The sequence below is a fragment of the Parathielavia appendiculata genome (assembly GCF_033297405.1).
Source record: "Parathielavia appendiculata strain CBS 731.68 unplaced genomic scaffold N657scaffold_1, whole genome shotgun sequence".
In the NCBI taxonomy this organism is placed as follows: Eukaryota; Fungi; Ascomycota; class Sordariomycetes; order Sordariales; family Chaetomiaceae; genus Parathielavia; species Parathielavia appendiculata.
In genome coordinates, this window is record NW_026944220.1 from 4,785,514 (window position 1) to 4,800,801 (window position 15,288).

Consider the following 15,288-nt stretch of genomic DNA (forward strand, 5'->3'; position numbering starts at 1 on the left):
CATCTCATTCTCCAATCCATCCACGTTCCAGTCTCATCTTGAAAGCAACCCCCTCTCGCTCATCTCCGTGACATCCCACTCTACCACATCCCACCAACCCACCCTTTCAAGTTTCCCACCAAGACCATGTCGGACCTCACCACCTTCTCGGCCCTCTCCTTCGACTGCTACGGCACCCTCATAGACTGGGAATCCGGCCTCCTCTCAGACCTCTCCCCGCTCCTCACCGCCCTCCCTTCCTCCCACCCCTGGCACACCACACCTTTACTCGCCGTGCAGCGCTTCAACGACCACTCAGAGCACCTCTGGGCGACGCAGCCCAAACTCGCCTACGACGCCAACCTGGTCGAGTCCTTCCGCCGGCTGGCCAAAGAACAGAACGTCAACCTCCCCGAAGAGACATTGTCGCGAATCGGCGATGGACCCGGCCGGTGGCCAGCCTTCGCCGACACGGTGGAAGGACTTTTAAAGTTGGGGAGGTACTACAAGCTGATCATCCTCAGCAACGTCAACGAGGCCAACATTACGCGGGCCGTGGCGGGGCCGCTGGCCGGGGCGAGGTTTGACGCCGTCTACACTGCCGAGGCAATCGGGAGTTACAAGCCGAGCCACGACAACTTTCGGTATCTATTTGCGGGAGCCAGGAGGGAATTTGGGGTGGACAAGGAGCAAGGGGGGCTGCTGCATGTGGCGCGGAGCCTGACGGCCGACCATGTCCCTGCGAAGGAACTTGGGTTGAGGAGCGTGTGGATTGCGCGCGGAGGGGATAAGCCAGAGGGGTACGGGACGGGAGGGGATTACGAGAAGCTGAAGGGGGAGGGGAAGCTGGCGTTTGAGTGGATGTTTCAGACGATTGGGGAGTTTGCGGATGAGGTCGAGAGGCAGTTTGCTGCGAAGGAGCAGGAGTAGATAGACGTCTTTTTCAACGCCACTAGGTATGGAGAGCTCAGAGGAACGCCGAGTCCAGCTCCTCGGATCCCGCCCTGGCCTTCTTCCGGGACCTGGCATGCCGCTGCGTCGTGTCTTCCCCGCGCCACCCCTTCCTGATCTTGATTGGTTGCAGAAATCTGTCCACATGCAAGCCCCCCTCCATCTCGTCGGCGCTGTCCTCCTCGTCCTCCGTGAAGTCGGCCGCCCGCTTGCCATGCACCGTTTGGAGATGCCGCGCGAGGTTTGCCCGCTTCGCGAACCCCTCGACGGCCCGGGGGCAGTTCGGATAGTGGCAGAAATGGCTTGCACCTGGCGTCCCCGACCGGCTGCGCCGTTGGGTTGGGGTCTCCGCCTCTGTCACGTCTGGCTCTGTCGGATTGGGTTCGAGATTGCCGTGCACCGCTTTGAGGTGCCTCTCGTAATTCGACTTCTTCGTAAACCCCTCGACGGACCTGGGGCAGGCCCGGTGGGGACACAGCCGGATTTGCCGTGGCTTTGACCTGCTACGCCGGCTAGCTGGTGCTTCTGATTCGGGCTCAGGCGACGAGGCACCAAGTCTGACGCTCGAGTGGCGGCTCACAGTGCGAAGCTGGGCCAACTCTTCCTCAGAGTCATCATCGTCCGAGGAGGAAGGGAGAGGACCGCCGGGCACATAACGCGTCGACTCCAGCCCAACCTTGTCGGACGTAGACCGTTCATGCAGCGTGTGCATCGTCATCTCCTCTCTGAAGAGCGTGGCGCATCGCTGGGCGGCGCGAGCCATGACGACTGGCGAAAACCCGGCCAGGGCAGCAGCACCCAGCACGTCCCGCCAGTCCCGCAGGCCCCATCGTTTAAGCAGCCTCTCCCTGTTGCTCTTGGACGAGACGCTGGACCCTGACTGGGCTGACCTAGGGCTCGCCCGTGAACCTGCCGAGACAGACCGCCGTGCTCTGTTGATGCTCCTGCTCCTGCTCCTGCCGCGATCAATTTCCGAGTCCGCAGGGGAGAACGCCGGAATCTTCCTCCTTCCCTGCCTAGCCAGCCTGATGAGCATCTCCTGCTCCGTCTCCCCTTCGCGCGGGACGTGCACCTTCTTTGGCCTCCCTCCGCGATATTTCGGTGGAAAAGGTGACTTCGCAGGTACGGGGGACGGCACTTGAGACGGCTTCTCCGACACCGCCTCGATGTCCGTCTCCTCGTCACTAGCAGAGGACTCTGACATGTGGCCGAGGCCGGCCATGCGCTGGTTGTGCAGGATCATGAACGTATCGTCTAGCCTGGCCATAATGCGGCGCGCCACGGGGCGGAGCAGCGCATACGACCTGTTGTCGTCGGCCGATATCACCGGCGTAAACGTAGGCGGCGCAGCTCTCCGCTTGCGTCGGGGCGGCATCTTCCGCGGCTCGTCCGTCTCATCATCCCTGGCAGGAGTCCCGGCCGTGTCGGACTCGTCCGTCTCGCCCCCCGTCGTCGTGGCGGCGTCTCCCGTCTCGATGGACGGCACAACCACCTCCCCTGTCTTATGCTGTAGATCCCTCTTCCGAAACTTCTCCTTTGCATACCGCAAGATGGTGGCAGAGATCTCCTCCTCCAGATTACACCCCGCAAACGGCTGCCCTTGATCGCGTCGTAGGGTGAACGGCTCGTTGACGTCCACAGTCCGGGGAAGCAGCCCGTCATCGGGCACTTCGTCTGCCCTCATGGGCCACGCCGTCCACGCTCTCCCGGGGTCCCACGCTGTCTCCTCGTTGCCGTCCTCGTCCTGTCTGTCATCAGTATCACACTCTCAATCTGGTCCCCGAACCAGATCATCCGTTTACAACACGGAACCAACCCGAACTGCATTCTCCAACCAAAAGATCTTCCCATCCGCACCCGACCCATCACACAGTGGTGAACTAACGATAGAAAAAAAAAGGAATAAAGAAAAAGAAAATATTCCAACAGCAAAGCGAGAGATAGAAAAGAAACATACCGCAACAGGCCCCACCCGAAACCCCTGCCTCAACCCAAAGGCATTGTACAAATGCACCGCCAGGTCTTCCCTTCTCACATTCTCCAGCGACGTCCACGTCTGCCGGTCAGCCTCGGTCCACAATCGCCATGTCGAAGGGTGGCCGCGCCAGCGGTTGGGGCGGGTTTCGTGCAGTTCGTCGCTGTCTGTGGCGCCGTGGTCGTCGAACCCTTCTTGCTGTTCTTCTTCTTCTTCTTCTTCTTCTTGTTGTTGTTGTTGTTGTTGTTGTGGTTGTTGTTGTTGAGCGTCATGCATCATTGTCACCTCGAATTCGGGTGGGATGTTAGCGTTGGTTGGGAGATGCGGTTCCGGTTGGGATGTCGTTTCGACGGGTGTCGAAGATGGAGATATGTTTGCGAGACTTTAGAGGGCGGAGAGGAAGGAAGTCATGAAATATTTGACGGATTGTTTCGCGACAACCTTGTTGTAGTCACCGCCTTAAAGTCAACCAACTGTAGGATGAGGCCATGAACTCCGGAACAAATAGTGGAGTGGGTGAAGTTGTGTTGCTTGATGGAAGGTTAGAGTTGAAAGTTGAGACGAACGGACCCTAACCCTGATATAGAGCGTTTGCTCTGCTGAGCTTCGAAACAAGAGAAACCATGGATTTGTGACTTTAGAACTCTACTTCTAGTGAGAGAAAGAAGGGCAAAAGCTCAACGGCTAACGCTCTCCGCCAGTCAAAGAGAGGTAGCCGGTTACGAAACCCTCGGGAGGGTTTACTACGTGGGGGTGCCAGGGGGGCGACAGGGCTTGGATTCAGAGTAGTAACCTCTTATCAACCAAGAGGCTCTCATCACCAAGCCCTGGGAGGACCACCACTGGTGACCGCATTCAGCGGTGGTCGTTGAAGTTGGAAAACCGGAGCCTTCTGCAATACCACCGGCTAGTGCCCCAAAGGCATGGCTTCCATCGACATAGTACGATTGAGCGTTGACCGGCATTAAATCACATCGAACGAGCAGGAATGACAACTAGGTAAAGGTATCACGATACCCTCCCACCAACACGCTATTACGCCTTTGCCCTCTCCTTCTCCTTCTCCAGCTTCCGCCGCTTCTGCCTCAGCTTCATGTCCTCGGCGCTCTTCTTGCTGTTGGTGTACTGCATCTGCTCAAACAGCTTGCGCTTCTTCTTGCTCAGCATGCCCTTGGCCCGCTCCAGGTCCTCGGCCTCCTGCTTCTTGCGCCGCTCCAGCGCCCGCTTGGCCTCGAGCTTCGCCTTGGTCTTGGCGTCCACCTTCTTCTGGTCGGCCGCTTGCACCAACTTGCCCGTGATCTCGGCCTCGAGCTCCCGCTGCCGCTGCAGCGTGGCCGACTCGTCCTCGTCCTCGTCCTCGTCGTCGGACTCTTCCTCTTCGTCTTCCTCGTTCTCCGCCTCCGAGAAGCCACCAAAGTCGCCATCGACTTTGTCTTCGTCTTCTTCCTCGTCAATTTCGGATGCAACGTCCATGTCGTTCTCGACCTCGGACGCCTCACCGCCTTGCTCCACGTTGGCGTCCTCCAGCTCGGCATCGATGGCCTCGACTTCTGTCTGCTGCTCCTCCAGCGGAATGGTGGGATCGTACTGCCCTTGCGTGGACTTGACGAAGGGGCTGAGGTGAGGCGGCAGCGACGCGCCCGGGGCGTAGAGCCCAGTGTCCTTGAGCTCCTCGTCGTTGATGCTGTCCCACACCCACTGCGGCTGCACGTATACGCGCCCGGGATACCGACCGTTGGGTCCGAGCTTTTGAGCCGTTTGGTTGTCCTCGCCATCGCCCTCGTCGCTCGCGGCGGCCTGCACCACCGGCCTGTCGACAATTTGGTGCGTAATGGATGGGTCCGACTCGTCTGTTGTGAAGGCGCCCTCGCCGAGAACCGAGTCCCAGCCTATCCTCTTGCAGCCAAATGCGCGGAGGATGAACTCGAGCGGCTGCCGCGGCGTCTCGCGCGAGAGGAAGAAGGTGTACTTGGAGAACAGCTGCGATGGGTCACTGCTACTGTACGATGGCTGCGGCAGGACATCGCCACCGGGGGCGACGGGCTCGAACTTGTCAATAGCATCGCTGGGCTGTTCTTCGCCTTCTTCTTCGGCCGGGCCATCTCCGGGCTCCTTGTCGTCCGCCTCGTCCCTCAGCTTCTGCATCAGCTTATCGACCTCGGCCTGCACCTTGGGATCTGGCCCGTGCTCCTCGCCGTTGGCGATGGCCTTGGTCTCGTCGTTCGCGATGTTCAAACCCTCCAGAGCAAAGGCGCCGAGCTCGGCGCCTTGGTCGTCCTTGAGCTGGTCAAACTTTGGCGGATACTTGAGCCCGACGGACGTGTACAGTCTGTAGTTGACAAAACCGAGCAGCGTCATGTAGAACTCGACAAATGTGCCCATGATACGGAAGTCGACGTCGCCGACGACCCTCTGGTTGAACTTGTAGGGCACCAGCCACAGGATGTCCTCGCCTTGAATGTTGGCCTGGTAGTATATTCCCTTGATGGACAGGAATGACTTGCGCAGGCTGTGCGACACGATGAGGTAGTGCTCAAACTCGAGGCAGAGGCGCTCGCAGCGGGCGATCATCTTGGCGGGCACGGCGGTCGTGGACGGGAGGTTGGCAAACAGAAAAAGCATCGACAGGCAGTCGTCCAGGTCGCGCAGGGCGTCGGTGAAGGTTGGGTAGCGCTCTCGGATGACGTGGTTGAGCGTGTAGCGCGGCTTGCCCGTCTTGTCGGGGCGGGCGGCGTTGCGCTCGAGGCGGGCGGCGTCCGAGACATCGCCGCGGCCGAGAGCTTTCGAGATCTTCTTCTCGAGCACCTTTTGCTCGCGGAACTTTTGAAGCAGCGGCTCATGCAGCAGATACTGGATATCCTTGGTGTAGTAGAAGGTGGTCGAGGCCGTGGCCGACTTGGACACCTTCTTGCGGTTCCGGGGCTCGCGCGGGTAGATGCCTTTCCAGATGCACAGCTTGCGGAAGTCGGGCAGGCTGAGCTGCAGCTTCTTGACCGCCTGCGTGCGCGTAATGTAGTTCTTGGCCTGGCCGGCCTGGCCCTTCTTTTTAATCTTGGCCATCGCAATTAGCGTGGTGGTTGGGAAGCGGGAGTGCTGTTGAGCTCAACTCGACAGACTTCTGGCTTGCGGGGCGGTCGCTGCTCACCGTGCTTTGGGATTTTCCAGTAACTTTTTTTTATTGCCGCCCATCACCGCTCTTACAGATAAGATTGGCGTGCCTGCCAAGGCCGCTCTGCGGACTCCTTTGCCAATCCCCACTGATTCGCCAAAACGACACGATTTCAACCTTCATCTCGAATTCGCCGTCTTTCTTTCCTATGTCCCGGCCATGGCGCATTGAGCGATGGATGGCGCCAAGGTAACCCCCGGGCGCACGGCAGGCCTGTATGCCGGCGCTGCTGTTCTGCGGCTTGCCATCTGCACTCTCCTCCCCCAACTGCCCGATCTGCTGACCGGTCGCGTCGAGATTTCGACTCCTGTCACGAGCTTCAAGCGATGTACGTCCACGCAGCCTGCCCTTGGTGCCCGTATTGACGCCCCGTAGTGCAGGAAGGTCTCTTCCTATACAACCACAATGTCTCCCCCTACGACGGGGGCGTCTACCACCAGGCGCCCCTTTTCCTGCCCCTCTTTTCGCTACTCCCAGACTTCTCGAGCCTTCCGATCTTTACCTACCTCCTCTACATTGCGGCGGATCTGCTGAGCGCGCGGGCGCTGTGGAGAATTGTAGACTCGGGCGAGGCCGGATCGTCCGCCCTGTTCACGTCCCCGCGCAGAGAAAAGCGCTGGAGCGGCTTTACCATCGCTGCTCTGTATGTATCCCTCCCGCGATCCCACATCACGATACTGATTCCCCAGCTTCCTGTTCAACCCCTTCACCGTGGCCACATGCCTCGGACGATCAACCAGCGTCTTCACCACCTGCGCCATCCTCCACGCCATCGCCAAGGCCGTCTCCGGCGCCCCCTTCGGCGCCATGGTTGCTCTGTCCTTCGCCAGCTACCTCTCCATGTACCCGCTGCTGCTGCTCCCGCCACTCGTCCTCCTCAGCTACGACAGGCAGCGCCCCGAACGCGCCACCAAATCCGCCCTCAAGTTCGCCGCTACCTGCGTCTTCGTCGTCGCCGGTGTCCTGGCGGTGCTCTTTCAAATGTCGTACCTCGTCACCGGCTCCTGGGAGTTCCTCCCGTCCACCTACGGCGTGCAGCTGACGCTGTCGGACCTCACGCCCAACGTCGGCCTGTGGTGGTACTTCTTCGTCGAGATGTTCGACTCATTCCGCTCCTTTTTCCTCGCGGTCTTCTGGCTGCACCTGGCGAGCTACGTCGGGGGGCTAACCATAAGGATTCGCCGCCAGCCGCTTGTCGTGCTGACCCTGCTGTTGGGCATCTTTGGCATCTTCAAGCCGTACCCCAGTATCAGCGACACGTCGCTGTTTCTGGCGCTCGTCCCGCTTTACCGCCACGTCTTTCCACTCATGAGGTACACGTTTGTCATTGCCGCGGTTATCTTGTACGCTACCTTCCTTGGCCCGGCGTTCTACCACCTGTGGATCTACGCGGGCAGTGGCAACGCAAACTTCTTTTATGCCATCACGCTGGTGTGGGGCCTTGGGCAGAGTCTGCTGGTGTGCGATCTCATGTTTGCAGTGCTGAGGGACGAGTGGGAAGTCGAGAGGCCCGAGATGGTAGGCAAGGAGATCCGGCAGATATAATGGGGAGGTTGCGGTTATACAAGTACAATTGTCGGATGTGGAATACTATTATAGTCGACTCGGAAGCTTGTCGATGAACCGAAGAAACTGCTGGCCGCTCTGAGCGCCGCTCGACTTGGGACCGATCCGGCTGTCTTGCACGCTGATTACGAGAACTGAACTGACTGCCCAGTTGCGAGTCGCGCCGGCAACGAATCGAGGAACCTGAACAGAAGCGACTGAACAAACTGAACCGAAGCGGCTGCTATAAGCGGCCGAAGACCTGACGAACTGACTATACTACTACTGAACGAATGGAGATACGATAATATCTGAGAGCGACTTATTAGAGTATTCCTATATAGGGACTTCCGAGGAAAGAGCGTTGTAGAGTAGTCTACTTAATACTAGAGCTTATAACTGCAGCTATGACCCGGAGGAAAATGAACAACTGTTGAACTGAGTGGGTTCCTTGGCACCAAGATTCACGGACTGAGCACTGATGTTCAATGCGAGACTCTCAGTCAACACAGATCCATCACAATGACGCAGGTCCTGACATAAACGTCATATCATGGCACACTCTGTCTCTATATAAGGGGGTAATTCCCCTGGGAGGATTAGAGAGGAAAAATTTATTCGAAGAACAAGAAAAGGGACATTCTAAGGCACCCTAACCCACTATCTTGATCCTTCATTTGTGTGGTCACTCTGGAATCGTGACTCTAATTCAAGCTTCATTTCATACCTCAATCAATCTGTTCAATACCATTTGGTTGATCTAAGCTTACTTGAGCATGTAACTGTTGGCTGCCCAACACGTTCCACCCAACGGCAAAATGATACATGGAAGACTTCACCAGCCAGTAATCAAAATCAGTATGCGCAGAGATAGATGGTCTCGGCACCAAGATATAAGAACGTAAAACTCCAAGTTTGAATCATTTTGCTCACCGGTGCGGGATCGCTGTCTTATGCGCGACGTCATCTCAGCCTTGTACTGCCTTCCTGCAAGGCTGACAGCAGCCCCACTTGTATTTCAATGGGAGGAAGAGCAGTAACTCTTCCCTTTGGCATCATCTTCCCAGCATCTCCAACACAATGGCGCCCATACGCCGCTACCTCCGAATCACAAAGTACTCGGTCTTGGAATGCCGCATCTACCTGGACAACCCCGCACTGGCCCAGACCTGGCTGCTCAACCCACGGGACCCTGTCCTCCCCAAGGTCATCGAGAGCGTGCGGCCGCTGGTCCTGCCAAAGCTCCTCGAGGAAAAGGAGCGCGAGCGGAGCAGGAAGAAGAACAAGAAACGCAGCATCAAGGACGTTGTTATCGAAGGTAGGTGATTCGTCATCGTGCATCCGGCCTCAGAGCACCGCCAAGTTTGCTTATCCGGGCATTCGTGCTGAGCAAGCCCGCAGACGACTTTGAGGTGTCGATCTTCCTGACCGAGACCGACACGCGCCACTCGCTGCTGCACAAGAGGAGGCTGTTCCGCGACAAGATACAGACCCGGCTCACGTCCAACTCGTCCCGGCTGGTGGGCGCGTCCCGCGAGGCGCCGATCGACGTGGAATTCGGCGACATTGACGTCCCCATACTCCGTGAGGACGGCAATGATCAAGATGCCATCAACCTGACCGACATCCCCATGGCGGATGAAACAGCGCCTGACTCAGAACCGGCCAATAGGAGGCCAAAAAGACGACGCCCCCGCGGGCAGGGGCAAGAGGCGGAGCGACGCTCCGAGGGCGGGAGTGACGTCGAGGTCGTCGATGATTTATCGGCCAATCAGATGTTTGTGGGCGGCGGAGAGAGCGACGAGAGCGATGCCGAGACCAACCAGCCGCCGACAAAACGCCGCAGGGAAAAGGCGGCCGACGTGGGCGACACGGCAGAGGGGGACGACAAGAAGAAGATGGCCATGGATGTTTCGTACGAGGGCTTTGCCATTTACGGACGGGTCCTGTGCCTCGTCGTCAAGCGGCGCGGCGACGGCGTGGGCAGAGGTGTCAGCTCAGCCGTCTTCTCCGGCAATAAATCTCAGACCGGTCGGCCTGGCGGCCAGGCCATGATGGAAAATTGGATTGCATCGACGCAGCTACCCGAAGAGGCGGCGGCCGAGAATTTGGAAGCGCTGTGAGGCCACGACTGGCAACTGCCGGCCTGCTGAAGCGGTGATGCGCGCCGGGGAGTGCCATATCGCCGCCTCTTGCATCGCAAGGGTTCGATCAACAACGCGGTTGATGTCATCGAGCAAGGAACACAACCACCCGATAACCGGAATACCCCGCAACACTTGTTCAGTTCCTCGCTTGCAAATTCCTGCTTGGAGATGGGGTTGCTGCGATCACCGTCTTGCACGCTCAGCGCGCGTCCGTATCCGTTTCCCCGCCGATCGTCCTCTCAACCAAAACCAGGCGAAACTGTGAGGGCTGACCATCGTCGATCCGGCAGCCGCCCGCTACTTTTCCATACTGATGGGAGCGTGGCGCTGTATTTGACACGCTAGTAGTGTGATGACATCGCGGAGCCCCGGGTTTTGTCCAAAACCGTGCTGGCGCTATCACATCGTCACATGGACGCCCGAATCACGGACTTTGGTGTCAACAAAGGCGCGCCGATCATGGCGCAAAGGTCAATAGCAACCCCCGACATTCCTGACCGATGGATGAGGCGGGAACCATGCAGCCAAAACGGCAACCCTACACCAGTCTCCTAGTGTGCCAACTGTCAGGAGACTCCCGCTTACTCGGTTCCGAGCCGCCCGAACGCTGAAGCAACGTTCGAACAGAGGATGTGATACGAGATCAAAGGGTCGTGTCTTGATGGCTATCCATCGATTGTTGACCCCTGCACGCAAAATCGATGTATTGAACACTATCCGTGCTCGAGTTACTGCCACGCGGCCGGGTGGCCGCTTGCTTATCAGAGGGGTCCGTCTGATACCTATGGTGCAAACATCCGGCCTGAGCATCACATCAGCTCGGCTTTGCGCCGTCTTATTCCCGGATGGCCAGAAATAGCATGCGGTGATCACCTCAACACCAAGGTTCGGGCGGACCAGGGTCGATGGTATGTCGACGAGGTAGAGTACAACTGTAGTGTACTATACTGAAAGTATTTGTATATACCTCCATAATCTGGGCCTCACGGACACCACGGAGCCGACCCCCTATCGGAACCCCCACGTACCATCGCAATTCCCCCGAAACATCGACTTCGGTTGGGTGATGATTGAGGGTCGCGACACAGATATGGTGTTCCGGAACCAGCTCGGCTTCCCTCTTTGGTGTTGGACGTCATCCACATGTCCGGTACGAGCCACGAGGTTTGGAGAAGCGAGTCCAGGGTCAGCAGAAGCCAATTCAGGGGATTTTGTGGCATCCGTGCGTCCCTCGCGAATTGCACGTTGCAGTGGGCCGCATCAATGCGTTCTCCCTGCCTTCCCAGAAACACACGTGTAGGCGTAAGGCTTGTTTCCTTCCAATCGTATCCGTAATTCAGGACATCTTGGTCGTTTGCGGTTTGGCAGGTCAAGTACAGATTACTGCGAAAGAAACACTTGCTGGCTGTTGCGACTTTCATGTGCGCCCCTTTCCTCTGCATCGGCGGCGCGACGCGATTCCTCTCCTGGCTTCGGTTGCAATCACGTCGTGCAGTTCCCGCAATGGTTACAGGCCTTTCTGTTCATCCAATATTGTTTTGCGGCAGCTGGTGGGCGCACCGGACGCATGCCCGTCTGAAAAACGAGGGCTGGCCGGCATCTGCATGCAATTGGGATGAGCGAGCGGCTATTTTGTTGCGCCTTTCATGTGCCTGGCGCCATGGAGTTGGTCGCATGGACCATTTCCACGTGGTCGCAAGGATGTGGCAACTCAGCTTCGCATGGGAACCTCGGGTGTTGACCCCTTGGTTTCAGGATTTTCACGTTCATCCAGTCGGCCTTGCTTGCTCCGTCATTGGCCCAAAAGCGGGATGTCATGTCAGGCACATCCCCAGCAGAGATGCGCCGAACTGGCCCGAGAAGCCGGTTGAGCTGGGCCTCGAGAGATCGGCGGAGAACGGGTAACGGCAGCTAGCGGACCTTTCTTTTTTTCCATGGTGTTCGTGGTTTTGCTGATCTTATGAGCAGTGAGGTCCACTTTCATTTCCGCCTTTTTGTGGTTTTTTTTTCTTTGAGAAAGCCCGGCTACGAGGGTGGACCTACGACGGCCCCGAAAAGCCGGATTTGCCGACCAGCCGCTTCTTTCCCCTTGATGTTCGCATGAAGGAACCAGGAAACCGGATAAAAAGGTGTCGATGTATTCGAACCGGAGCCAGCGAGATGGGCACGAGCAATAAGCGTTGGGCGTGGGTCTCCAGTGTTTCGTTGCACCGCCAACCTGTGCCTGCTGACTGCAGAAGCGAGTGCAACAAGGTCTGTGAGACCATGCCATAAGAGTCTGGCGCTCCAAAGGAGCCGTAGGGCTGGCGCAGGTGACGAAAACTTTGCTCAGGCTCCGTTGGCATGTGCCTTGCGCATACCTTATCACATTTAGTTATCAATCGGGCATTTTGTTGGTCGGACCTGCTCGTGGAGGACACCATCGGCACCTCGGTTGCCGTCCGGGCTTTTGGCAGCAGAATGACGGTGTCCCGCTCCAACCAGCGACATCACAAAGGCCAGGATATGGTGTCTTGCGAACGGAACGAGAAATTAGCGGTGTGATGCGCTGGAATAATGGGGCCATCGTCGATAGGCTCCGCAACCTTCTGGAAGCCTGGGGAAGCCGGGATGCCTGCTCACCGAGCGACCAACCGTATTGCGCTGCGGGCACGCCGGGCAAACGGTGCACCGACAAGACCGGAGGGGCCACACCTGCTCGGAATTCTTGGATCAGATGACCGGTTCTCTTACATCCATCACACCATCGGGCAAACATTTTCGACGCTGGAGTTGATTAACCCGATGAACATCTCACCGCTTAGAAATGCGCGAACGGGAAGCATCCCAGATCCGGACAGTATGAAGTTCCTCATCGTTGGCGGCTTACTGAACCTTCATGCAAGGACTTTGCGCAAGCGGGTGACGAATGACGGGTGAGGCTTTGGCGGGCCCCAAAGGAATGACGCTGGTTCCAAGCTGCCGGGTCAATGGCACTGCAAGGCTGTGGCACCGTCCGGTGTTGGTAACCGTTTGCCTGTCATGCCGTCCAGCTGTCCGTTCCCGGTCAAGCGAGCACTGTCTCGATGTGCCCTATCCAGACTGCGGGGGATGAGTGAGCAGATACTCCGGATCGCCCTTGCGGGGCTGCTGGGTGAGACTTATCCGTGGTGGCTTGATTCTCCCGAAACAGGATCCTACGAAGCATTCGGACGCTCATACCAAGTTCTGACCACGGCTACGGATAATACCAGTTGCGCATTATTTGTCGCTGACAACATCACTGACACCCGCACCTGCGACAAGACCTTGTTATACTGCGGCTAAGCATGACCTGGGACTCCGCCGTTCTTGAGGCTCAGTTCAACCAGTCTTCTTTGGCTGTGCTGTGCCACCTTCATCACCCGCCCTCGCCGCTGGCATGCACAACCAAAGGCTGGGGAAACAACCTACACACATGCCTGATGCCACGTCGTGTCAGTCATGCCAAAAATACAGCGCTCCGACTTGACACTACAAGTTCGAGGAGGCGCTCCGCGTCGCAGTCGACATCTCGGCGCCGTAGAGCTGGACGCGCGGATATTACATTAAGCGCTGGTGGCATGGCAGCGGCGTACTGGTGTTGCCGCTGGTACGGCGTCTATGCGATGCAAGAAGAGAGTTAGTGCCGATCTTGGTTGACATGTTTCGACAAGGTCATTTTGTTGTTGCCAGGCTGCGTTTGTTCTCACGGCCGCTCCGTCTATTCCACCCTGTCACTTCTCACATCGCAAGCTTTGTCCGTTGGCGCCTCCTGCGAAATTCAAATTATCCCTTGCTTACAGTTACACCCGAATCCTGCCTGATCTCTGTCCGCGCACCAGCAAATGCAACCTGTCGAGGCCAGCACATCGCGTGTGAGAGTCATGAAAGTGCATCTGGCATCTTCCGAAACGTGGGCAGAGGCGGGGTTCACACCACGGATTCCCGGAAAAGGTAAGCAATTGCCCTGTTTTGGACAACGGCACCAAGGCAACACCAATCAGTGAACCCACGCTGTGTCACTCGCCGACATCCATGTCGGCGATGGGAAGCATTTCGTCACAGGTCCGTCTGATGATCTTCATCCCACAGAGCGCAAGCCTGGCGTGTGGAGCTCCCGTCAATCAGGTACAGTACCAGAACGTCTGCTCACGCACCTTGCCACGGCGGCACTGCCCGAGACCGTTCCTGATACCGGGCCAGGGCAGCCTCGCAGGCAGCGGAGGTGCGGCCTGGGAGGCGGCCATCAATCAACAAGATTCACGATTCAAGAAGCGGTCAGCGTTTTGAGCCGCACAACAGTTCGTTTTATGAGGTTGACAAACGGAGCCGGCATGCTGCCAATCGACACAAGGCTGAATGCCGCCTTTCGGAACAGGTGCCCAACATCGTGGATTGCGCGCAGGTGCGAGCGCGGGAGTGTCGGCATTGCCGGGCGAAATAGGAGAAAGGAGGCATTTTACAGACTGACTACTGTAACGCTACCCCAGACAATACAAATAAACTCAAAAAGCATCAACGGCCGTTGTGGTGGGCTTCCCCGCGAAACTGGGAATAAAGGGATAATGCGCTGGTTGGGATCGGAGTTCTCGCAGCACCGCCCGCAATAATGATCTGTCATAGGAATATCTAAGAAGTGTGCGTTGCATCTTATTATTTCTAAGCCACGCTCGAGACGTGGCCATATGCCGCACACGGGTAGGGATACGAAGCTCAAGTCAGGGGTCGTTACCGTGTAGGTCGCAGAAATGGCCGGCTGACCTCGGACGGACCAGCATCGGCCGCCGACCAGAGCGACAAGATTTCCCGATGCCAACCCGGATTGTTTGGCTGGAGAGGCTTTGCTTCTGAAATAACACCTCATCAGTTTCTTTCATTAACCGTTTTCCTTGGAAAACTCAAATTGTTTCTCGGATCTGGGACGCCCCTATCTCGACAGTTTGACCATCATTGCGTCTGGAAATTTGTCAGTACCTCATATGCCCCTAAAGCATCGCAAACAAGCTCGGCCGGCAATTGTCCACCCCTGGAAACGCAAAGTGTAAATTTTCTTCACACAATTCTCACCGTTAAGAAATTTGGCAAGATGTTGAAATTGGCGGTGGGTCGCCGACTCGCACACAAGGCGTTCGATCCGAGTCCATTTGAGCGGAAGTCTCCACACTGCCAGCCTGGCTGCTAAATTTGCATTTGCCCGCGATTGCCAGGCCTCTCTCTCAGCTCGCTGTGCGCCGCTCTTTTCGGACACGGCGGACGGCCCCAGCTGGGCGCTGCAACCCCCGAGCGCCGCCTGACAGCCGCTTCCGTTTGCCTCGAGCAGCCTGCCTTTACTTCCCAATTCGGTTCTTGTTGCAGCGGTCCGAGGTGCCCAACGAGGCGGCTACCATCACCGCTCCAGGATGCGGAGATTGAGACTGATGCCTCCATGTGAGCTGTCCATACAGGCGGCCGTTTGGTTGTCAGCGGAGTCACCGGCCGACCGCTCTTTCAAACAGCGAGATTTCAGGTGTCATGGCCGTGAG

The 15,288-nt window shown here is 57.5% G+C and overlaps 7 protein-coding genes across 7 annotated transcripts; 5 read left to right on the plus strand and 2 right to left on the minus strand.

Moving 5' to 3' along the window:
• Positions 1 to 126: 126 nt before the first annotated feature.
• Positions 127 to 909, plus strand: N657DRAFT_561673 (HAD-like protein; the record flags this gene model as incomplete). Its single annotated transcript, XM_062788071.1, has 1 exon — positions 127 to 909. One exon carries the CDS (start codon positions 127 to 129, stop codon positions 907 to 909), a length of 783 nt encoding a protein of 260 aa, XP_062653523.1.
• A 37-nt stretch (positions 910 to 946) lies between these two features.
• On the minus strand, positions 947 to 3,184 carry N657DRAFT_653048 (uncharacterized protein; the record flags this gene model as incomplete). Its single annotated transcript, XM_062794362.1, has 2 exons — positions 947 to 2,674; positions 2,888 to 3,184. 2 exons carry the CDS (start codon positions 3,182 to 3,184, stop codon positions 947 to 949), a joined length of 2,025 nt encoding a protein of 674 aa, XP_062653524.1.
• A 756-nt stretch (positions 3,185 to 3,940) lies between these two features.
• Positions 3,941 to 5,965, minus strand: N657DRAFT_562705 (uncharacterized protein; the record flags this gene model as incomplete). The annotated part of the gene is made up of 2 exons (XM_062788157.1): positions 3,941 to 4,297; positions 4,334 to 5,965. The coding sequence occupies 2 exons, from the start codon at positions 5,963 to 5,965 to the stop codon at positions 3,941 to 3,943; spliced, it is 1,989 nt and encodes a 662-aa protein (XP_062653525.1).
• A 193-nt stretch (positions 5,966 to 6,158) lies between these two features.
• Positions 6,159 to 8,060, plus strand: N657DRAFT_687020 (PIG-U-domain-containing protein). Its single transcript, XM_062796862.1, has 3 exons — positions 6,159 to 6,402; positions 6,450 to 6,717; positions 6,764 to 8,060. The coding sequence occupies exons 1-3, from the start codon at positions 6,249 to 6,251 to the stop codon at positions 7,617 to 7,619; spliced, it is 1,278 nt and encodes a 425-aa protein (XP_062653526.1). The 5' UTR covers positions 6,159 to 6,248; the 3' UTR covers positions 7,620 to 8,060.
• Positions 8,061 to 8,699: 639 nt separating this feature from the next.
• N657DRAFT_545060 (uncharacterized protein) lies at positions 8,700 to 9,727 on the plus strand (the record flags this gene model as incomplete). Its single annotated transcript, XM_062787849.1, has 2 exons — positions 8,700 to 8,937; positions 9,021 to 9,727. Coding segments are annotated over 2 exons (945 nt in total), but the record flags the coding sequence as incomplete, so codon positions are not given.
• A 1,153-nt stretch (positions 9,728 to 10,880) lies between these two features.
• N657DRAFT_92335 (uncharacterized protein) lies at positions 10,881 to 11,738 on the plus strand. The gene has a single exon (XM_062797596.1). The coding sequence runs from the start codon at positions 11,186 to 11,188 to the stop codon at positions 11,669 to 11,671; it is 486 nt and encodes a 161-aa protein (XP_062653528.1). The 5' UTR covers positions 10,881 to 11,185; the 3' UTR covers positions 11,672 to 11,738.
• Positions 11,739 to 13,250: 1,512 nt separating this feature from the next.
• N657DRAFT_92201 (uncharacterized protein) lies at positions 13,251 to 14,430 on the plus strand. Its single transcript, XM_062797595.1, has 2 exons — positions 13,251 to 13,720; positions 14,145 to 14,430. Exons 1-2 carry the CDS (start codon positions 13,428 to 13,430, stop codon positions 14,374 to 14,376), a joined length of 525 nt encoding a protein of 174 aa, XP_062653529.1. The 5' UTR covers positions 13,251 to 13,427; the 3' UTR covers positions 14,377 to 14,430.
• The last annotated feature ends 858 nt before the right edge of the window (positions 14,431 to 15,288 follow it).

Bases quoted from the DNA above. Each gene is read 5' to 3' on its own strand.
- N657DRAFT_687020 (XM_062796862.1), top strand. From the start codon at position 6,249: ATGGATGGCGCCAAGGTAACCCCCGGGCGCACGGCAGGCCTGTATGCC. The intron at 6,403-6,449 runs GTACGTCCACGC...GACGCCCCGTAG, and splicing joins TGTCACGAGCTTCAAGCGAT to TGCAGGAAGGTCTCTTCCTA. The intron at 6,718-6,763 runs GTATGTATCCCT...CTGATTCCCCAG, and splicing joins GGCTTTACCATCGCTGCTCT to CTTCCTGTTCAACCCCTTCA.
- N657DRAFT_92335 (XM_062797596.1), top strand. From the start codon at position 11,186: ATGTGCGCCCCTTTCCTCTGCATCGGCGGCGCGACGCGATTCCTCTCC.
- N657DRAFT_92201 (XM_062797595.1), top strand. From the start codon at position 13,428: ATGTTTCGACAAGGTCATTTTGTTGTTGCCAGGCTGCGTTTGTTCTCA. The intron at 13,721-14,144 runs GTAAGCAATTGC...CTTTCGGAACAG, and splicing joins ACCACGGATTCCCGGAAAAG to GTGCCCAACATCGTGGATTG.